The sequence below is a fragment of the Dermochelys coriacea genome, chromosome 1 (genome assembly GCF_009764565.3).
Source record: "Dermochelys coriacea isolate rDerCor1 chromosome 1, rDerCor1.pri.v4, whole genome shotgun sequence".
NCBI lineage: Eukaryota > Metazoa > Chordata > Testudines > Dermochelyidae > Dermochelys > Dermochelys coriacea.
In genome coordinates this window covers 212557651-212576445 of record NC_050068.2, presented here as the reverse complement: position 1 = coordinate 212576445, position 18795 = coordinate 212557651, and the positions used below count along the sequence as shown (strand labels likewise).

Below are 18795 nucleotides of genomic sequence, written 5' to 3'. Positions count from 1 at the left end.
CATGGGGAACATTTGGCCTGTACATCTATTGTTAGGGCCCGATTGCATGGCCCACCCAGACATGGAATTGTCCAAACTGTTCCTGGTCTGCAGCACATTGTACTGAGCAGGGGACTCACACTGTGCGGTGGACTCATCAGGAGCCTGCAGGCTGGCAGCCATTAGCAAAAGCAGCCACTCAAAGAGTTCCTTCTGCTATCTTTCTCCCTCAGATGCCATTCCTCTTCCAGGAACAGAAAAGCTAGTGTCTGCTCCCACACTGAAATCTTGTCCTCAAGCTGTGCAGCCAGCCTAGCCTTTCCACTTGCCTCTCATCTAGCCTTTGCACTTGCTGCAAGTCCCTCTCTCTTTGGTACTGGACCTGCTTGTTGGCTCTGTCCAGAACGTCAACCATAACTTCATCATGGACACACTTCCTCTTGGATCGGTCTGCAGCAGTATGGTGACCCAAGCTTCTATTGGAGTGTGGATGAGCTGTCGAGGCAGATGGGCATGGAAGTAGACAAGGCACAGGTGTTCATTGCTGAAATGTCTCAGCACATGAGCAGAGAAAAATTCCTTTTGGAATTTCAAGGACATAAAATGTTACTTTATAGCATTGTACTTCAGTATATTGTTAGAGAGACACTTCAGACCAAAGAAGCTCCTTGGACCTGTGATTGGACAGGTTAATTACATGCACAGAATATGGCAAGTGAAAAATCACAACCACTTTTTTCTAAAAATTGAAGACCAGTTTGGGTTTTGGGGGAAGGTGGTTGCTGTGGCTTTCTACATAAGACTCTGTCATTTCAGGCATTCCACATTTTGGAAGGCATGACATTTCTTGTGTTTCCAGAGTGGAAAAAAGAGGTTTTATTCCAAACTGCTGGTGGGAAGATAGCAGTGTGTGACACTGAAGTAATCAAATGTATGGTGAGTGAACAGTACATCTAGGAGAGGTGTCGGCAGGTCAGCTACCTCCGTGGCCTGAAAAATATGTCCTTTTCCAAACTGTGACTTACCTATCTGGAGTTCCTGCTATGGGAAAAGTTTGTAACTATCAGCACCTGGGATTGGGTCAACATTCATTAGGGAATCAACAGGATCTGCACTGGCAGCCATACGGTTGGTGCCACCCGATGGCTTTCGATAAAACCTGTTATGACTACATGCAAACACACAGAACCCCACCAGCATCCCCATTCATCCCCCTGCCTCCTCTGGCACAATTATGGACTGCATTCAAACCCCGAGATGTAATTCAGACAAATGGATCACACAGACTACGCTTAACTGAAATGGACTACAGTTGTAAATGGACTACATTTAAATGCCTCCCAGAGTTCACTCTTTGCAGATGGCTCATTACAATGTTGGGTTGGTACAAAGCGGGAAGACAATATAAGGATCTTATTTTTAACGGGCTGGCACGTCTTAGCAAATATGTATGCTTTTGAAGTAAATCTTCACTTTAGGAGGCTTGTTTCACTGTTTGCACTTCCCAGTCTTCATTTTGAATTCCACATAGTAGGAGGGGTGGGGGGATACTAATGGATTGCTGAGTATTTGCATGCAGTCATAACAAGTTGCATTGGAAGCTGTGGGAAAGCACCAACCATGTTGATGCTAACGCAGCATCCTGTTGACTTGCAATAACTTTTGCATTAGTTTATTAATCAGAAATCCCTCTCATAGCTATATTAATAAACACAAAAATGGAACCAGAAACTTATCTTGCTCTGGGGCGATTTCTGCCTCTTTAGTCTCTTTAGTTTATTCTGCTGGTTCTGTGGTGGACCAATTCTCCAGGAGGCATTGAAAAAGCTCCTGAAAGTATAGCCCCAGGATATGCTGCAGCTACTCCTGCAGCAAAGCCACCTTGGGGACCTGTTTCATCACCAGAGTCAATTTGGTGGCTTCATCCAGCACCAGCTGCTGGCTCCGGTGCTGGACTGTGGGGCCAGCAGTTCACCATCCCAGATATCCAGGTCATTTTGCACAGCTGTTGGCTCTGTACTAGGCACAGTGCCCAGCACCTGGTCAAAGTCATCCTAAAACGGGCATGATGGGCAAGTTCCCAGAGGTGTGGTTCTGATCCCTGGCTTTGCAGTAGTCAGTCTTGAGCTACTTTAATATGCTCCCTGCACTAGTCACCGGTCAGTAAATTTCCAATGCTGTCAACTTCTTTGCTATTTGCTGGTAGGCCTAGTCATTCCTGGTACTCTTACTAAAATCAAATGTTTTGCTCACCTCACACCGAGATTCACCAGAATTAGGCTGTGCTCCTGCAATCATGAAGTAGCATGCTTGGCAAAGGATTTCTTCTGGTTGGTGGCTGTTGCAAATGCAGGAGAAGGTTTACTGTGTTTCCAGCTCAGTGGTCATAATAAAATGGAAGGGTTAAAAGCCAAGTTGTACTTGAACTAGGGGGGTCACTTTTGTTTCCTGGGAGTTGATTGGCAGCTCGTGGGATAGAGAGGACAAAAGACAACAGCACATGAGATTGTGAAACAGCGTTGGTGGATCTGGCCTGGCTGCGTCCACACTACAAAATGATAAGGTTTGAATTCTGGGTCCTGGCTGGACTTGGGCTTGGACTCTCCACCTGTGTGGGGTCCTAGGATCCTGGGTCTGAGACTGAGTCCAAAACATTTGTGTGTAGACAGACGGGGGTTTGGGCTTGAGCCTGGGTTGGAGCATGGGCTTACATTGCGGTGCAGACATACCCATAGTGCTCTTTCTCTTTCCTCTGGCAGAGTGCATCTTCCTCCCTTCCCCCATCAAAAATATCTGAGGAAAATGGAAACAGAACCTATTTCTCTTCTTCCTTGGAAGCTTTTCCCAATCATGCCTGACTTCAAGTGGTAACAGTCATAATACTGGGCTCTTTTAATGAAGTTACCAAGATGTTAACAAAATTAGGAATATTTTTTCCAGGGGCTCCATTTGCATGCAGGGGGCAGTTCCCCCTCTCCCCCACGTGCTTCATACCAACTCAAGGTAGGGTGCTCTCCTTGTCCGTGGGGAGGCTGTTCATGGTCTAGTCTGGGACAGGGAGGTGGGGAGCAGAGGCGCACTGAGAAGGTTACAGAAGGCTGGTCCCTACCACTGGCAGCAACGCTGAAATGAGAACTCAGTACACCAGCTGGCAGGGAGATGTGGTGCAGGGGAAGGGAGAGTGGGAGGAGGAGAATGAGCTTCCACTGCCACTGGTTGCTCAAGCCAGGCTGAAATGGCAACACCCTCCCTACAAACCTGGGGGTGGGGAATGCAGGGTTGGATGACAGATAAAGAGACGGTGTAGCAGGACTGGATGGGAGACAGAGAGGGAGAGGAACAGGGCTGGATGGGGGGCAGAGAGGGAGACTAGCTGGGCTGGGTGGGGGACAGAGAGGGAGAGGAGCAGGATTGGGTGGGGGACAGAGGGAAAATAGCTGGACTGGATGGGGGACAGAGAGGGAAAGGAGCAGGGCTGGATGAGGACAGAGGGAGAGGAGCAGGATTGGATGGAGGACAGAGAGGGAGAAGAGCTGGGCTGAGTGGGGGACAGAGGGGGAGAGGAGTGGGGCTGGATGGGGGGCAGAGAGGGAGAAGAGCTGAGCTGAGTGGGGGACAGAGAAGAAGAGGAGCAGGATTGGATGGAGGACAGAGAGAAAGAAGAGCTGGGCTGAGTGGGGGACAGAGAGGGAGAGGAGCAGGACGGGATGGAGGACAGAGAGGGACAGGAGCAGGGCTGGGTGGGGAACAGAGAGGTAAAAACCCTAAAATCCCTTCCCCGAACACATGGTCTCAACTGCAGGACATGGCCTCAGCACAGGGTGCCTACACTGGTGGACTACGAATACCCTTTGATGTGTAGGAGATAACAAGGAGATGTTATATATATATAATATATATATATATATATATATACAATATATATATATATAATACCCTTTGATGTGTAGGAGATAACAAGCACCCAGCCCTACCTGTAAGTTCATTCTTTCCAGACCAGAAACTTGGCTTTTAACATAAATGCGGATATTACCTTTTTCATTTCTGGGTTATCCCAAGTTAGGCGGGGTGGGTTTGGCGGGTCCCCATAGCTGGGGGCTTCACAAGAGTCAAAGGCCAGCCCTGCTAGCCAGATGGTGTTTACTTGATTTCATGGGAGTTAGGTGCCTATTATGAATCCCACGCTGCATGCGTTCTTTTTCTAAGTGCCTGCTTCTCCCACTCCCCCTCATGTGGGACTCAGGCCACTGCACTGGGCACAGGTGTTAGAAGATCTGTTTTTGCCAGTAATTCAAACCCTACTTCTGCTCCCTTTAGCATCAACACCTTGTTATGCTTATAAGAAGCACGTGGGATTTTTTTTAGGGGAAAAGGCAATATGCTGCATTTATTGAAGATATAACAATTAGCATATGTATTTAATTATACTATATACATACATACATTATTTTGCTAGTTGATCATATAGTTATTAATTTAGAGTTTGGATTAATTTAGTGGCTAGCTAGGTTGATTATGGGTAGGGAGGAGCTGGGTTTTGTTGTTTGTGATATGATGCTTTGGGGAAGTTTTGGTAGGATGAACCCAAAGTTTTATGGCAAGGTATTTTGTTTATATAGTTATTTTTTTTATTGGGATTAATGAGTTTTGCATTGTTATGTTGTAATTAATTGATGTTTGATGAGTGTTTGCTTTGTTAAGTTTTTTTATTTTTTATTTTTTTATTAATTTTTTTAGGCAGTTAGTTTATGCTGGTTTTGATTATAGCTATTTTGTTTTTATTGATAGGCGTTTGTTTTATTTTTAGAGTTGTTAATTTGCTTTTTTATATATATTTTAATAGAGGTGTGATGTAGCTTTTTGGTGCTTCTGTGTTTGTTTTTTTAGCATATTTGGTTTAGCAATGGCTTTTATATTTATATTTTAATATATATTTTTATTTATACATAAAATAGAATTAATTTATATAGAACATTTTGAACAGGAACATTAAGTTGCAATGCAAAAGAAAACAATTATGGCATTTTTTTACTTATTTTAAAATGTTAAATCTACAACAAAGTACTGACCTTAAAGGTCTGTTACAGCCTTGAAATTAGTTTAGACACAAAGAAATTCTGGCTGATGTATATCTACCAATGACTGTTAGGCCATTCCTTTCTGCTATTCAAAAAGGGTGGCTGGCAGGATATGGTCAAATCCTACTTCAATACATTTAATACATGCTACATTATTATCTTATTATTCTTTATTTTTTATTTTAAATTATACAAAATACAAATTCTATTACTACATATCCCCCTTTTAACCCCTCAAGAACAATACCTGAGTGGGTCATATTTTATACAATTGTTTTATGTACTGTTTTATGCACTGAGAGACAATTTGGGCTTGTGGTTGTAATTTAATAAACATTTTTTTTTTGTTTAATAGCATATATAACACATTTTTAGCAAGCAAACACAGGACAATATTAATACAAATAGTAATGGGTGAAACATAATAGACAATATGCTTTTCGAGGTTGTGGACTAGCTTGTATAAACATAGGATTTTTTTAGATTTAGCAATTTTTAGCATGTTTGTATTTGCATGTAATATTTGAATGACACGCTTCTTTATATTTTTTTGTGTTTGTTGTAAAAACTGAGTCACCTTTGTTTTTGACAACAAGTCATTAGTTAAATTGTGCCAATTTAGGCCCAGGGTAACAGAGAAATTACCCGGGGTGGCGGTTATAGTGCTTTGTGCTTTTTTATTTTTGGTAAATAGTACATGTGATTGCTAGTATATAATACATGGGCATTATATTTACATTTATTTACTGGGGGTTGGATAGTATTTGCATTTCTTTTAAATATTGTTTTTATGATGTAACATACACATTGTTTGTTGTACAAAACACGAGTTGCATTTTTTAGTTTGTTTTATACATGTTTTAAATTATGTGTTTTTGCTGCATGGTTTTGTGGTGATAGGTAGGGATAAGCACGCTCATTTCTGAGGGCTTTATTTTGTATACCCTTGGGTGTTTAATAATGTACTTATTTTTTAGCTTATTTACCCATAACCTGGGGTAGCTAAAAGGATTTTATGGTCAATTTTGGGAGCGGGCTTATTTTTATATTTTTGTTTTTATAGATTGTTGGTGAGCAATTTTAATAATAATTTTATTTTATAACAAATTAGGCTTATCTATGCTGGAAACATATTGTATTTATTTATATTTGTAGGTGTTAAATAAGGACTTCTTCGGTTGTTTTAAAAGATGCGTTAGTACCTGAACATTTTTAGATATTATTTAAAACATTTTATGTTTTAGTGATGCTAAATTAAGAATTTTCATTTTGGTACATTTTATGGCTAAGGCAGTTTTATTTTTTAATTTTGTTGTTTATATAGCAGCTAGGAGGTGGTATTTAGCCACTGCCACATATTTTATGTTGTTTTAGGGTTTTTTGATGTATTTGTACTAAATTGACAGTATTATTTGCTTGTTTGTGAATGAAACTATTTTGCAGTTGTGACAAGAAACTTAATTTATTTTTAATTACTTTTAGGTTTATAGTATTTATAATTGTTTATTTAAATGTAACTTTTTAAAATATGGTATTTATTACATTTTGTTTTGTTTGGCTATTGGAGTGTTGATGTGTTTTTATTTAGACTGTTATAATAAGAAGGGAGTAGGGAGAACATTTGGGTTTTAATTTATACACGTTGAACTGAGTTTAATTTATACCAATTTTTATTTTTTACTAATAGTAGATTTAACAAGAGTTTTACTGGATTACTTTGAGTTACAAACAATTTTTTTTATTTTAATTGGGGTACTTTTTTGAATGCATAGCTTTTGGTTTAGGTTTTGGTGCATGTGTTTGGGGATCATAGTTTTAATTTATTATAGGGTATTAGACCGTATCCCAAAATAACTGTTAGTATTGTTTTTGTTTTAACAGGCTTATTTTATTGATATGATAATTATGGGTAGCTGGAACTTTAGGTGGTATTTTTATAGGGACTCTTTATTTTAACCCCTATTTTTTAGTGGTTTGGTATGTTTGTGGTGTTTATAAGGTGAACCTTAAGTTTTACTCTTCTTTTTTTTTAGGCATACATTTTGGTATTTTTAAAGGATTTTAAGAGTTGGCTAGTATTTTTATTATACCATTTTTTGAGGATTACTGGATTATGGGTAGGAATTTATGATTGGTTGGTGGGGAGTGAATTATTTTTTAAATATTGGCTTATAAGGAGGGCTGCATTTTTTTATGAGTGCTTTAATTATTTGGACACTAAAAGTTTTTAGAAGCAGGTAAAGCCACACCTTACACTGGAGTTTTATTTTTTGTGGATTAAAATTGTGGTGGTTAAGCAGCGCTTTGTTAGGTTTTGGGAATTTTTTTTCAAAGAATTTAAACATTATTATTTATGTAAACAATTTAATTTGTGAAACACGTATCCATTTCAGTTTTTTATTTTTTTTAATGCGGTATACCAAAGGGCTAAGGCAGTTTACTATGGAGTAAGGGCCTATTTATTTTGATTTTAGTGAGTGACCCCTTTTTTTAATTTTAAGATACGTGACTTGCTTTCTTTGTTTTTTATAAGGCTGCCTTTGTGGGTCTTTGTTTTTGAATTTTGTTGTTTATGTGTTTGATGGCTTGATTAACCCTATATTGGAGAGTGGTTTTAATTTTTGTAGCTGTTTGAGCTACTGAAAATAATTATGTTGGGTTATATTAGTGCTTTTTAAAAAAAATTTGTACCAGATAACTAGGATTAATTATTAGGCATATTGGGTGTCCAAACAGAATTTGGAAAGGTTGAATTTTTGTTTTTAGTTTATTACGGCTGCAGATGGCAGCCAAAATTAGAGGCAGTTTATTTGACCAGTCTTTTTGTGTGTGATTTACTATTTTTTGGAACGCTTTATTAATAGTGCGATTCATGCACTTTACTTGGCATGAGGACTGAGGCCAGTATGGTACATGGAGCTTTTGTTTAATTCCCAAGGCTTGTATTATTGTTGTAAAGATTTTTTTTACAAAGGCTCCCCCATTGTTAGAATCTATTATTTTGGGGGTACTGTATTTATATACTACTTTATTTAAAAACATTTTGGCCATTACACTGGTGCTGTTATTTTTAGTAGAAAATGCTTTTACCCATCCTGAAAAGGAATTAATTATTACTGGAATTTTTTTTTTACTTTTTGGCAATTTATTAATAAAATTAATTTGAACCCTGTGCTATGGCCCAAGCCTTTGTTGGTGCATTATAGGTTGCTAGTGCTGAGAACGAGCCTTGTCCTAAGCGCACCGCACACAATTTTGCACCCATGATTTAACATTTTTTTTATACACTTTCATTTTGCTATTTGCTCAAGCCTTTTAAAAGTTTTATTTTTTTACTTTTTTATGCATAAACTGATGGGCTATATTAAGTAACTTTTGTTTTTTTTATTTTTTTTGGAACTTGGTTAGGGCTGTCTGTAGTGCCATTTGTTGACTGCTATGTTATGCTGTTGAGCTATTGTATGTACTCGATTATTCCAGGTGGCTTTTATACCCATTTTTTTACTGTGTGCCTTTAAATATTGCACCATTAACTGTTTAGGGTTTTGTTACCCATTGGTAAACGTATTTTTATTTTTTTCTATATGCAATTTTTTTATTTGCTGCTTTTTACCTGTTTTTATACCAATCATGTATTTAAAACTGTATTCCCTTCACACAAAAATTACTGTTAGCATAAATATAAACGGGCTGTGGGGAATTTTTATATTGCTTTAAAACCTGATAAATTGCCTGGAGCTTGGCATTCTGAGCCAATTCATGGTCTAGATGTTTTTGAATTACTTTTTTTTAAGTTAATGGCAGCATTTTTTACACACTTCTTGTTTACTACTATTGCACTTTTATTAGTAAACCAAATGTGCTTTTTTTGGCCCATAGTATTTCATTCTTTTAGTGGGGGTGCCTTTACTAAGGCAATTTTTTGCTCCAGAGTGACCTCTGGACATTTATGTTGGGGTTTTTTTAAATTAGGGCATGTGTTAGCATGTCCGGCTTGGACGCTGCTTTTGTGGTCACCCCTTTGTTAACTAAAGTAAGCGTCCATTGAGCCATTTGGGTGTTTGAGACTTTACCTCCTATTAATTTCCCAGATAAAATGTACTTGAGAGGATTGTGGGTGCTTTGGATAGTAATAGGGACTGTTCCTGTAAGAGGCTTAAAAGATTGTACTGCCCAGACGGCTACTAGACTTTTACGTTCACAGGGATTAAAATTTATTTTTGCTTTTTGTAATTTTTTGGATTTATATGCTATTGGCCCTAGCTTTTTTTTTCTTATTATTATTATTTTGCAATAGTGTGGCAGCCAAGACCATGTTATTAGCCACCAAATGAATAACAAAAGGCTGTGATTCATTAGGGAAACACAGGGCTGGAGCTGTGAGAGCCTTTTGTTTTAGCAGGGTTAAAGTAGAGTTTTGCTTTTTTTTAATTTTTATTTTGTTTTGTTTTTTAGCAGTTTTTATAATGGATGTGTTATTTTAGCATATTTTTAAATGTGTGGTTTAAGAAAATTGAATTATTTTAGTAGTACTTTTAAAGAGTGGGCGCTGGTAGAGGCCGGAATTTTTACCAGTGCCCTTACCTTCCTTTGATTTTTGAAAATTAGAGCCAAAACTTTTTCCGTTAGTGTTTGAGTTTGTGCTTTAGTTTCCCCAAATATTAAAATGTCATTTACATACGAAAACACAAAAGGCCTTTCTGGTGGACTCAACTGGTCTAGCATATTCACAGCATGCTGATGGGAAATAGCCAGGCTGTTGTGATATTCCTGGGATAAGTGACAAAAGGTCCATTGCTGCCTATTTATTGTAAAGGCAAACCGATCTTGTGAGTCTGGATGTAGGGGTATGGCAAAGAAACAGTTGGCCAAATTAATAACTGAGAAATATTTAGATGTGGCTTTCACTTTTTGTATTACCCGTATTATATTAGCCACAATAGGAGCCATAGGGATGGTGCCCTTATTGATTTTTTTATAATTAATTGTTAAACTCCAGGATTGGCCGTTTGCTTTTAGCACTGGCCACACAGGGGAGTTAAAGGGTGAATTCGTTTTTCGAATGACCCCCCCGTTGTTTTAATTTTTGGATGGTTTGCACCAATTGGGCCTTTGCCTCTCTCGGGTAGGAGTATTGTTTTTTAGGGAGGCACAACAGTTTTACAGAAGCATTAATTTTACCACATTCTGTTTTTTGGGTTTTTTTTTTAGTTTATACTGAGTGGAATTTCAAGCGCCACTTTTCAGCTTGTTGAGCTGCAAGTGCTGGTCTTTCCCTCCCCTTTTGTTAATATGATATTTTGCCCGATTTTTTTTTAATGGGGAGGGGGAATTTCTAACTATTAAAGAGTACCTTTAGGCACATTGATTACCACATTGGTTTTGAACAACCAGTCAGATCCCAGAATAATTTCATTAACCATATCGGGAGTTTGGATCAAATCCCCTAATGTCTCAAACTCTTGCACCGAAAAGGAGACTTAGGTCCATTCCCACCGGAGACTAGGTTTTCCTTGAAAGGATTTTAAAGCTACCTGTTTTAATTTTTTTTTTTTTTTTGCTTTTGGGGTTGTTTTGATTAAGGATACAGTGGCTTCTGTATCTATTAAAGCTACTGTAGGGGTATATTTACCCTGCTGAACATACACACATGGTCGTCCCCTGGGATCTCAGGAGACCTTGTCTATGACCTCCACCTTTGTGCCCCTATTGGTGGTGGGGATTCCCCATTCAGCAGGCCCCTCTATTCTTTCCCCAAAAAAGGGAATGGGTCTGGGAAGCATTGCACTGAGGAAGAAGAGGGTGGTCAACTAGGAGTTAGGCTAGCCACTTCTTTTGATGGGGTTTGCAACCTCATGGCTTCCCTGACTAATTCTAATGTAGGGGCTCCGTTCCACTGTTCTTGGTTTGCCCCATGCTCCATCAGTGTTCGCCAGGCAATCCGGCGAACTTTATTTTCCGTGTGCCCACCTCCCTCCTTTGATTGCTGGGAGGAGGTTGTCTGATATTGCTGGAGGTCTGGGTATAACTGATGTCCTTGTCGCCCCTGGTTTCCCCATCGATGGGAACGGCCTCTAGTATATCAAGTTGCAATGCATAAGAAAACAATCATGGTATTCTTTTACTTATTTTAAAATGTTAAACCTACAACAAAGTGGTGACCTCAAAAGTCTGTTACTGCCTTGAAATCAGTCCAGACACAAAGAAATTCTGGCTGATGCATCTCTACCAATGGCTGTTAGGCCATTCCATTCTGTGATTCAAAAAAAATAGCTAACAAAATATAATCAAATCATACTACAATACATTTAATACATGCTACACTGTTATCTTTTTTTATCATATTCTTTATTTTTTATTTTAAATTATACAAAATACAAACGATAAATTCTACTACTACACCCGAACTGGCATCATCCTCCATGGGGCATTAGCAGTGCAAGCTCCTGGGGCTGGGACCATCCATTTACTTCTCTAAGACACTGTTCACCAATACTTTGTGCTGTGCTGGTAATTTTGTTGTAGTGAAACTATATTAATTGTTATTAAAATATAGAAAATAATCATAACAAATGTTTATGATATGGACTGAGTTTTGCATTTTGTACTTCAAAAAAAATCCAAGAGCTTCCAGGGGCCTGTGACCCTGGCCCTACCTGCTGAAAGCTCCCCCACCACCCCCCAAAAAATCTGTGGTACCAATTTTTTCCTAATACTAATGAGGAATTGTTTCCATCCTACCCCCATCATAAGAATCTCATGTCCATTTGGATCTTAACTTCCACCACATGACATATCTTGGTGTCTCCATGGACACACATAATGGTTGTTGAACTTGTGGGTTGTTATGTTTCAGTGAATGTCCTTGAAACAGAGTTTGGTAACTTCCCTGAATCCACCAAGGTCTTTACCACCTTCCCCTCCTGTGCTACTAGTTTATAAGTGAAGATCCCCACACTTGACAAGGAAAAGTTGCCAGCTTTTCCCCCGTGCATCTCTACAATGGGAAACAATGGTGGCAAACAACATTGGTGATACAAGAGATTAGGGTTAACCAGATAGCAAGTGTGAAAAATCTGGATGGGGTGGGGGGTAAATGGTGCCTATGTAGGACAAAGCCCTGAATATTGGGACTATCCCTATAAAATCGGGACATCTTTTCACCCTACAAGAGATAGCCCCATGGTCATATGAGGTTGTCTCCCCAGAGAGACACAAATTTTAAAGGAATAGGCAACACCTTCTCGAAATCCCAGAAGGGAGAGAGATAAGTGGCACTGTGTCTGCCATTTTGCCCAAGAGGGACCCAGACAGGCAACAACCGCAGCCCTTAGACATGGCACAACCACAACTAATAGACTTACCATTGCCTGGCAAAAGTGGCACTGCTGATATATCAGGGAGACCCGCAGGTGGAAGTGACAGATCTGGGCAACTCCAAGATTAATTGAACACTGATAGTTTAATGCAGTGCTGATCTGTTAGAGTTCAGACAGTGGCTCGGAGTTATCATTGGATACCACACTGTGTTCTTTATATGCACAGCACTTAATCACAGTGGACAACTTGATGTGCTTAAAGTTACATCTGTGTTAAAGAGTTTGTTGGAAGGGTGTTTACATTAATTCCCATAGTCTGATGGGTTGATTTTTAAGCTGTCCGTGTTGTGTTTACATCCCTTCATGCATAGGCCCTGGTGCATTCATAGGCGCTGACTACATGGGTGTTCCAGGGCTGGAGTACCCCCAGGGAAAAATTAGCGGGTGCTCCACACCCACTGGCAGCCAAGCTCCCCCCTCCTTGCCTCCTTCTTCCTCCACCCACCTCAAGCGCACCGCATCCCCGCTCCTTCCCCTCCCCCCCTGAGCTTCCCACCCCCTGCCGCCTAACAACTGTTTGGTGGCGCTTAGGACTTTTGAGGGGGGAGGGAACGGGGATGCGGCATGCTCAGGGGAGGACGCAGAGAAGAGGCAGGGCAGGGGAAAGGGTGTGGAATGGGATGGGAAAGGGGCAGGGCTGGGGTTGGAAAAGGCAGGGTGGGGCAGTATGGTGGAGTAGGGGTGGGGAGAGGGTGGTGCAGGGGCAGGAAGAGGCGGGGTAGGGGCTGGGAGGGAGGTCAAGCACCCACCGGGCAGAGGGGAAGTCGGTGCCTATGGGTGCATTTGTGTCCTCTCCCCCCTTGAATCCCATATTTATTTAAGGCCAGACTGTGCAACACTGGTGAGCCCTTGCTCACAGGAGTCATCCCACTGACTACACAGCCCCCTGGGACTGCTCCAGTCACAATGGGCTCAGTAGTGTCGGGAAGAGACATGAGCAACAATTTTCAAAAAAACATTTTTTTTGTCCTAATGAAAATGGCCATGAAATTATTTTAGGTTTGTTGAAGTTTTTTATTTTTGTAAATTTTCTGAAGGTTTTGTGGATGGAAATTTAAGTCTATTGCTTGCGGTCTAGCAAGTAATCACTTTCCGTTTTTCTGTTTCCAGTTTTTCTTAGCTGTCCTTAGCTACTATTTTATTCAAACTCATACACACGCTCATGGTTTATTGAACTTTTAACTAGATACACATGTGATGACGATATTCCTGTTCCACAGAGCCAAATTAAAGCCAAGAAAAGTAGAGTTATAACCAGACTCGATTAATGCTCTGACCATGTATTAATACACAGTTCATGAATGGAATCCATGGCCACCTTCTCGTTCTGTAGGGTACGAGTTATGTCCATTGAAGCTACTGGGAGTCATTCCACTCTGCAGGGAGAATAGGGACCCATGGTTTCACATGAAGCATCACCCATAGCATGTCAGTCTGGTTACCCAGGAATCCCAGTGGAATTCTTTGCTGTTTCTCTTTTGTAAAATTTCACTTTTATCATCAGATCAAACTTCAGCTAATTCTGTTTAATTTCTTGGGAAGTTCACATACAAACCCCACATTAGCTGCTCCAGAAAATTCCTTGCTCTAGAATTCCCAGCTTCTACCCTGGCAGGCACAGAGAAGTTGCAGATTTATCTGTGATCTGTACATACCAGGTGTGATATCACGGTTTGTCTCTAGCAATGCATTTGAGGTTTCTAAAATCTGATTCTCATCTTCAACTTCACTGTTTAATACTTCAGCTTCAGAACAGCAATGTATCACACTGCAGGAACTCACAGACACACTGCTACTAGACAGTTCAATGGCCCAACACATGGATCATTCAAACCCTACTGAAATTGGCCCAACATATTTAACACACACAGTACAGTAGCACTATTTTAAATTGTATGGACTGTATACATGGAATTATTCACATGTTCCATGCAGAGGCACAGAGCTAGACCGGGGGATAAGATTAGAGTTCACAATACAGAGACTTTCCTCCCCTCTTTTTTTTTTCTTCCTTTGGCTTGTTTGTTTATCAGGAATTTTTAAGCATTGAAGCCATTAGTGGCACTAAAATCTACTTTGGGCTCATAGTGCTACAAGAATGGGATAATTTATAAAGTACTCACAATCAAATAATCTTTGATTATTGCACATGTATAACCTCTCTCTCTAAGAATCATGCACGGGAGATAATTGGAGATACAAATTTACTTTAATTCTTGCCCTTGTCTTATTGACTTCTGGAATAAAACCCTGTTTCTAGTGGAACTGAAACTAACTTCCTAGTTCCAGTCTGCCCAACTCAGTAAGTGAAATAGCAGGCACTTACCCATGGTGACCTGAAGAGACAGGAGAAGCACACAAAGCAGCTGAGTGGCAAGATGTCCCTTCATTGCCATCCTCCTGACAGTACCCTGGCTGCACCTATACACCCTGCCAGGGCTCCTCTGTATCTGACAAGTGACAACAAAGCAGTTGCAGGGAAATATATAGATTCACACACTAGCATCAGCTGCCAGAAGGAACCAATAGAAACAACATTCACCTTTTTAGCCATTATCAGAGAGTTTATCTAAAACTTTATGTACCCAAAACATCCAATACAATTCTTAAACTCCAGCTGTGACCATATATGAGTGACGAGTCCGCTTCTGATGTCATGTTCACTTCAGTCTTGGATCATCATGTAACCACTCTCCTTGGCATAGGGCAGAACAGCGTGAAAAATGATTCTGCCTTATTAGGCAAATAAATGCAGAGACTCAAAAGCTGCTCATTATATAAACCTATTAGAAAATTTGAAAGAAAAACACCTTTAAAATTCAATCCCACAGAGCTGTGCGGGTCCAATTGCAGCCATGCCACTAGAGCTGGAACGTTACCATTGGGATCAGCAGTATCAGAAACGCAGAGAACAAGCCCTGCTCCTCTTGTGGAATGCAGACTGGTCAGGGCTTCCTGAGTGGAGCAGGACCACAGATACACTGGTAGTAGGAGTGTGTCATAGAGCTTCCTTCTTCAGATGTGATCATCAGTGGCTGCAGTCTTGCAGGCTTGTGCTGAGTGCACACTGATTGGGTTAAGAATAGAGCTGGTCAGGGATTTCCCAGTGAAGCATGGGGCTTTTTGCTCAGAAAATGCTGATTCGTCAGCAACAAAGTGTTTTACGGAAACGTATCTGTTTTGATGAACTTCTGACCAAACACAAGCAGTTTCCAGTGGAGCACTGTCTGGTTTGCTCCAGAGTCTGTGGCTCCAGGTCAGCCCCACCATGAGGAAGTCAGGAACCCCAGGATCCAAGGTTCAAGGGGACCCTGTCATGCAGACTGCCATAGGGCCAGAGACCCCAGGCCTTCCAGGTTCCCCTGAGCCCCAGCTAAACTGGGAGTCTGGGAGCTTTGGCTCAAGCCAGGGCTTTCGGGTCTTCCAGACTGCTTTGGGGGATCCAGGCATCTAGAAGGCCTAGAAACCATGGATGAACCGGAAGCCTCAGACCCTGGGCTCCCAGGCTCAATTTCCATTAGACATTTCCAAATCAGCTTCTTTTTTCAGATTTTTCCTGTCATGAAAAATCTCAACTTTTTGTTCAGAAATAGAACAATTTTTTTTTCAGATTTTTTTGTGAATTTCCCATGGAATGGAAATTCTGGCTTTTGACCATGTTGGTTATTAGTGATCACCCCTAGTGCTGTAATGTAGTTTGCAGCATTCTCCAGGACTCTCAGTGAAGGCCAGTGTTTAGGGCTCCCCTGTGTGGTAACTATAGGCAGCACAAGCTGCATTAGTCCATCTAGCAGCTAAAGACAATGCCAGTGTCCTGTCTGATTGCATCAGTCTTGAATAGAGCTTCTGTTGTGTAGTCAGTGTGCTGAATCCCACCTCTCCTGTACCGTGAAGAGCTCTACATTGGCTATAAGGACACAAGGCCCCCAGGTGGAGACATCAGCAAATTAACCAAGAAAACAACTGCCTCCATCCCATCGAAAAGTGGCTGGGGGAAGGTCCATTCACATGTAAAATTAAACCTGAAGAAGCTGTGTGTAGATGTCCAAATGTGACTCACTGGTGGGCACGCCCCCTTGTGGCTGGGCATGGCAAAACAGGCACTCTACATCTGGTGCACACCACTGCAGCTGAAGCCCTGCCATGATCTGCTCAGCCCTCCAGCCCCATCAATGAGGAAGCCCTCGGAGCTTCTCTAGTGATGGGGTGCTTGTTCACAAATCCTTGTTTCCCATCTAGATCAGCACTCCCTCCCACCTGGGGTGCAGCGCAATGGGGGCCTGGCATGATCCCTGTGTTGAGCCCCCAGACCACAGCGAGGACCTCAGGGTCTGTCACCTCTTCTCCCAGCCCCACCCATCTGGGGAAGCTCCTTCAGTCCCTTTCCTCCCACACCAAGGCCTGATGGAAAGGGCTGCTGGGCTCTTTCCCCTCTGGGACACACTGGAGGCTCTGTGCTCCTTGTTTCAGGCCTGTCCTGAGCTGAGCTAAGGGGCCCATGGTCCTGCTTGGAGGGAACAAAGCTGGGAAGGGCAGGCAATGAAAATAGTCTCTATGGTTGAGCAGAATCAAGGACAGTATCCTCCCCTCAGAGGGGCTGGGGCCTCCTTCAAGAAATGCTCTCAGGAGTGCAAGGCACCTTGGAGGAGTCTGTTCCTGGGAATAAGACAAAGGTGGCACAATGAGACAGAGAGTCTTGGTGCCAGGCCTGGGATCCAGGGATGGGGAACTCCCAGCCAGTCCATGCACCGGGGCCCAGATCTCCATCCCTAGTGCCCCAGTTGCCCAAGTGGGGATGGCTCTTACCTCCATGTGGGGCAAGTCTCCTGGCTTAGCAGCACTCAGTGTGATGGGAAAAGGTCCTCTGGCCCCACTCCTCCCTGATCCAAGCCTGCAGGCTGCATCTGTGCAGGGGGCTGGGACAGACCCCAGCGCCTGCAACCCAGAGTGAGGGGGGAAAAGACAGAGATTCTTCCCTGCCCAGAGACACATAGAAAGGCCCAGGGGAAGGAGGGCAGAGGAAAAATGGCTTCAGGGCTGGGCAGCCTTGAGGGGAAGGTGCTACAGGAGGAGAACTTGAAGGTCAGTGCCCAGCTCTCCTGAAGGACCAGGGTTACCTGGCCAGGCCACTGACTGTCTGCCTCAACTCCCCCTGTGAAATGGGGTGACACATCCCTGCCCCCAGGGCTAGGGGAGGTTCAGTCTTGTTGTGAAGGGCTCACATACACTGGGGATGGGTTGGGTATGGGGTAGGGGAGGAGACAAGAGTTTACCCCCTAGAAGTGATGTCTCCACTTCCGCCTGCCAGTGTGTGACCACGACCCCAAGGATGCATGACCAATACCCAGGATAGGGACACTCTGGAGCTGCTGTGCTAGACCCCCATCTCTCTGTTGACCATGGAGTTGAATTAATGCCTAGGTTTAAGGGAGTTTCTCAGTTGGGATAAAATCCACACACAGAGGAGGTGGGTGTCTCTCTGTGCCAAGGGGGCTCTATCTCCCCTCTATACCTCTCACGAAGTATGAGACAGAACTGCACTTGAGGAAGGGAGCATGGGCTCATGAAGGTAGGAGGGGCTTTTTAGGGCTGCCCTTATGCACAGTGCCTGGAATGACTCGGGCACTGTTGGCGGTTTCACAAGGCAGCCAGCTGGCACTGAATCCTGAACATGAGGTCCTGCTCCTCTGAAGACTCCGATGGCTGCATCCCCTCCCAGTGCTGTTCCCCATCTGGGGAGGCAGGTCAGGGACCAAAGATCCCTCCTTTCTTCTTCTGGTTGGACTAGGGAGGGGCTCTAGCTCAGGTCTGGGGATGGTATCTGGAAGTAAGGAGGTGGGTGTGGAGAGGCTGGGGATTTATCTCAGTTTCCCCTGAATGCCCCCCCCCCACACACACAGTGATTAATGGGGAAGCAACAAGACAGCAGCACTGGTGAATGGGGCAGCCTGGCAGTCCCTGGTGCCTGAATCCTCTGATCTTCCCCCCCAGCAGGTCCAGCCTGTGCAGCAACAGGGCAAGCTACCCCTAGCCCATGTGCCTTATCCCTGCCTAGTCTGTCTCCATGGCACGGTCACTCCTCAGCCTCTCTGAGGCTTCCAGGGATAAGGTCAGACATGGATGGAGGCTCTGATGACAATGTTGCAAGTCCAAATTTAGCCAGGATGAGAGATCCTATGGGCAGCATAGGACAGCCCTCTGTAGTCACTAGGTAAATGTCTTGCCTTTAGTCTGAGCTAATGAGAGCTTGTCCTCATGATGCAATATTTTAAATTGACAAACCCTGCCAGAGAGCAAGGTCTGAATTGGCCACTCACCTAGTCCCCTGATCCTTGAACCCAACCAGACCACTTGCCACG

The 18795-nt window shown here is 42.5% G+C and overlaps 1 protein-coding gene across 1 annotated transcript in view; it reads right to left on the bottom strand.

The window, feature by feature from the left end:
* Positions 1-14878, bottom strand: part of LOC119849671 (antigen WC1.1-like) — a 63913-nt gene extending 49035 nt beyond the window's left edge. Inside the window, exon 1 of the mRNA XM_043513390.1 lies at positions 14763-14878. Coding sequence (XP_043369325.1) covers positions 14763-14832 — 70 coding nt within the window. The 5' untranslated portion in view covers positions 14833-14878. The remainder of the gene's footprint in view (positions 1-14762) is intronic.
* Between the last annotated feature and the right edge of the window lie 3917 nt (positions 14879-18795).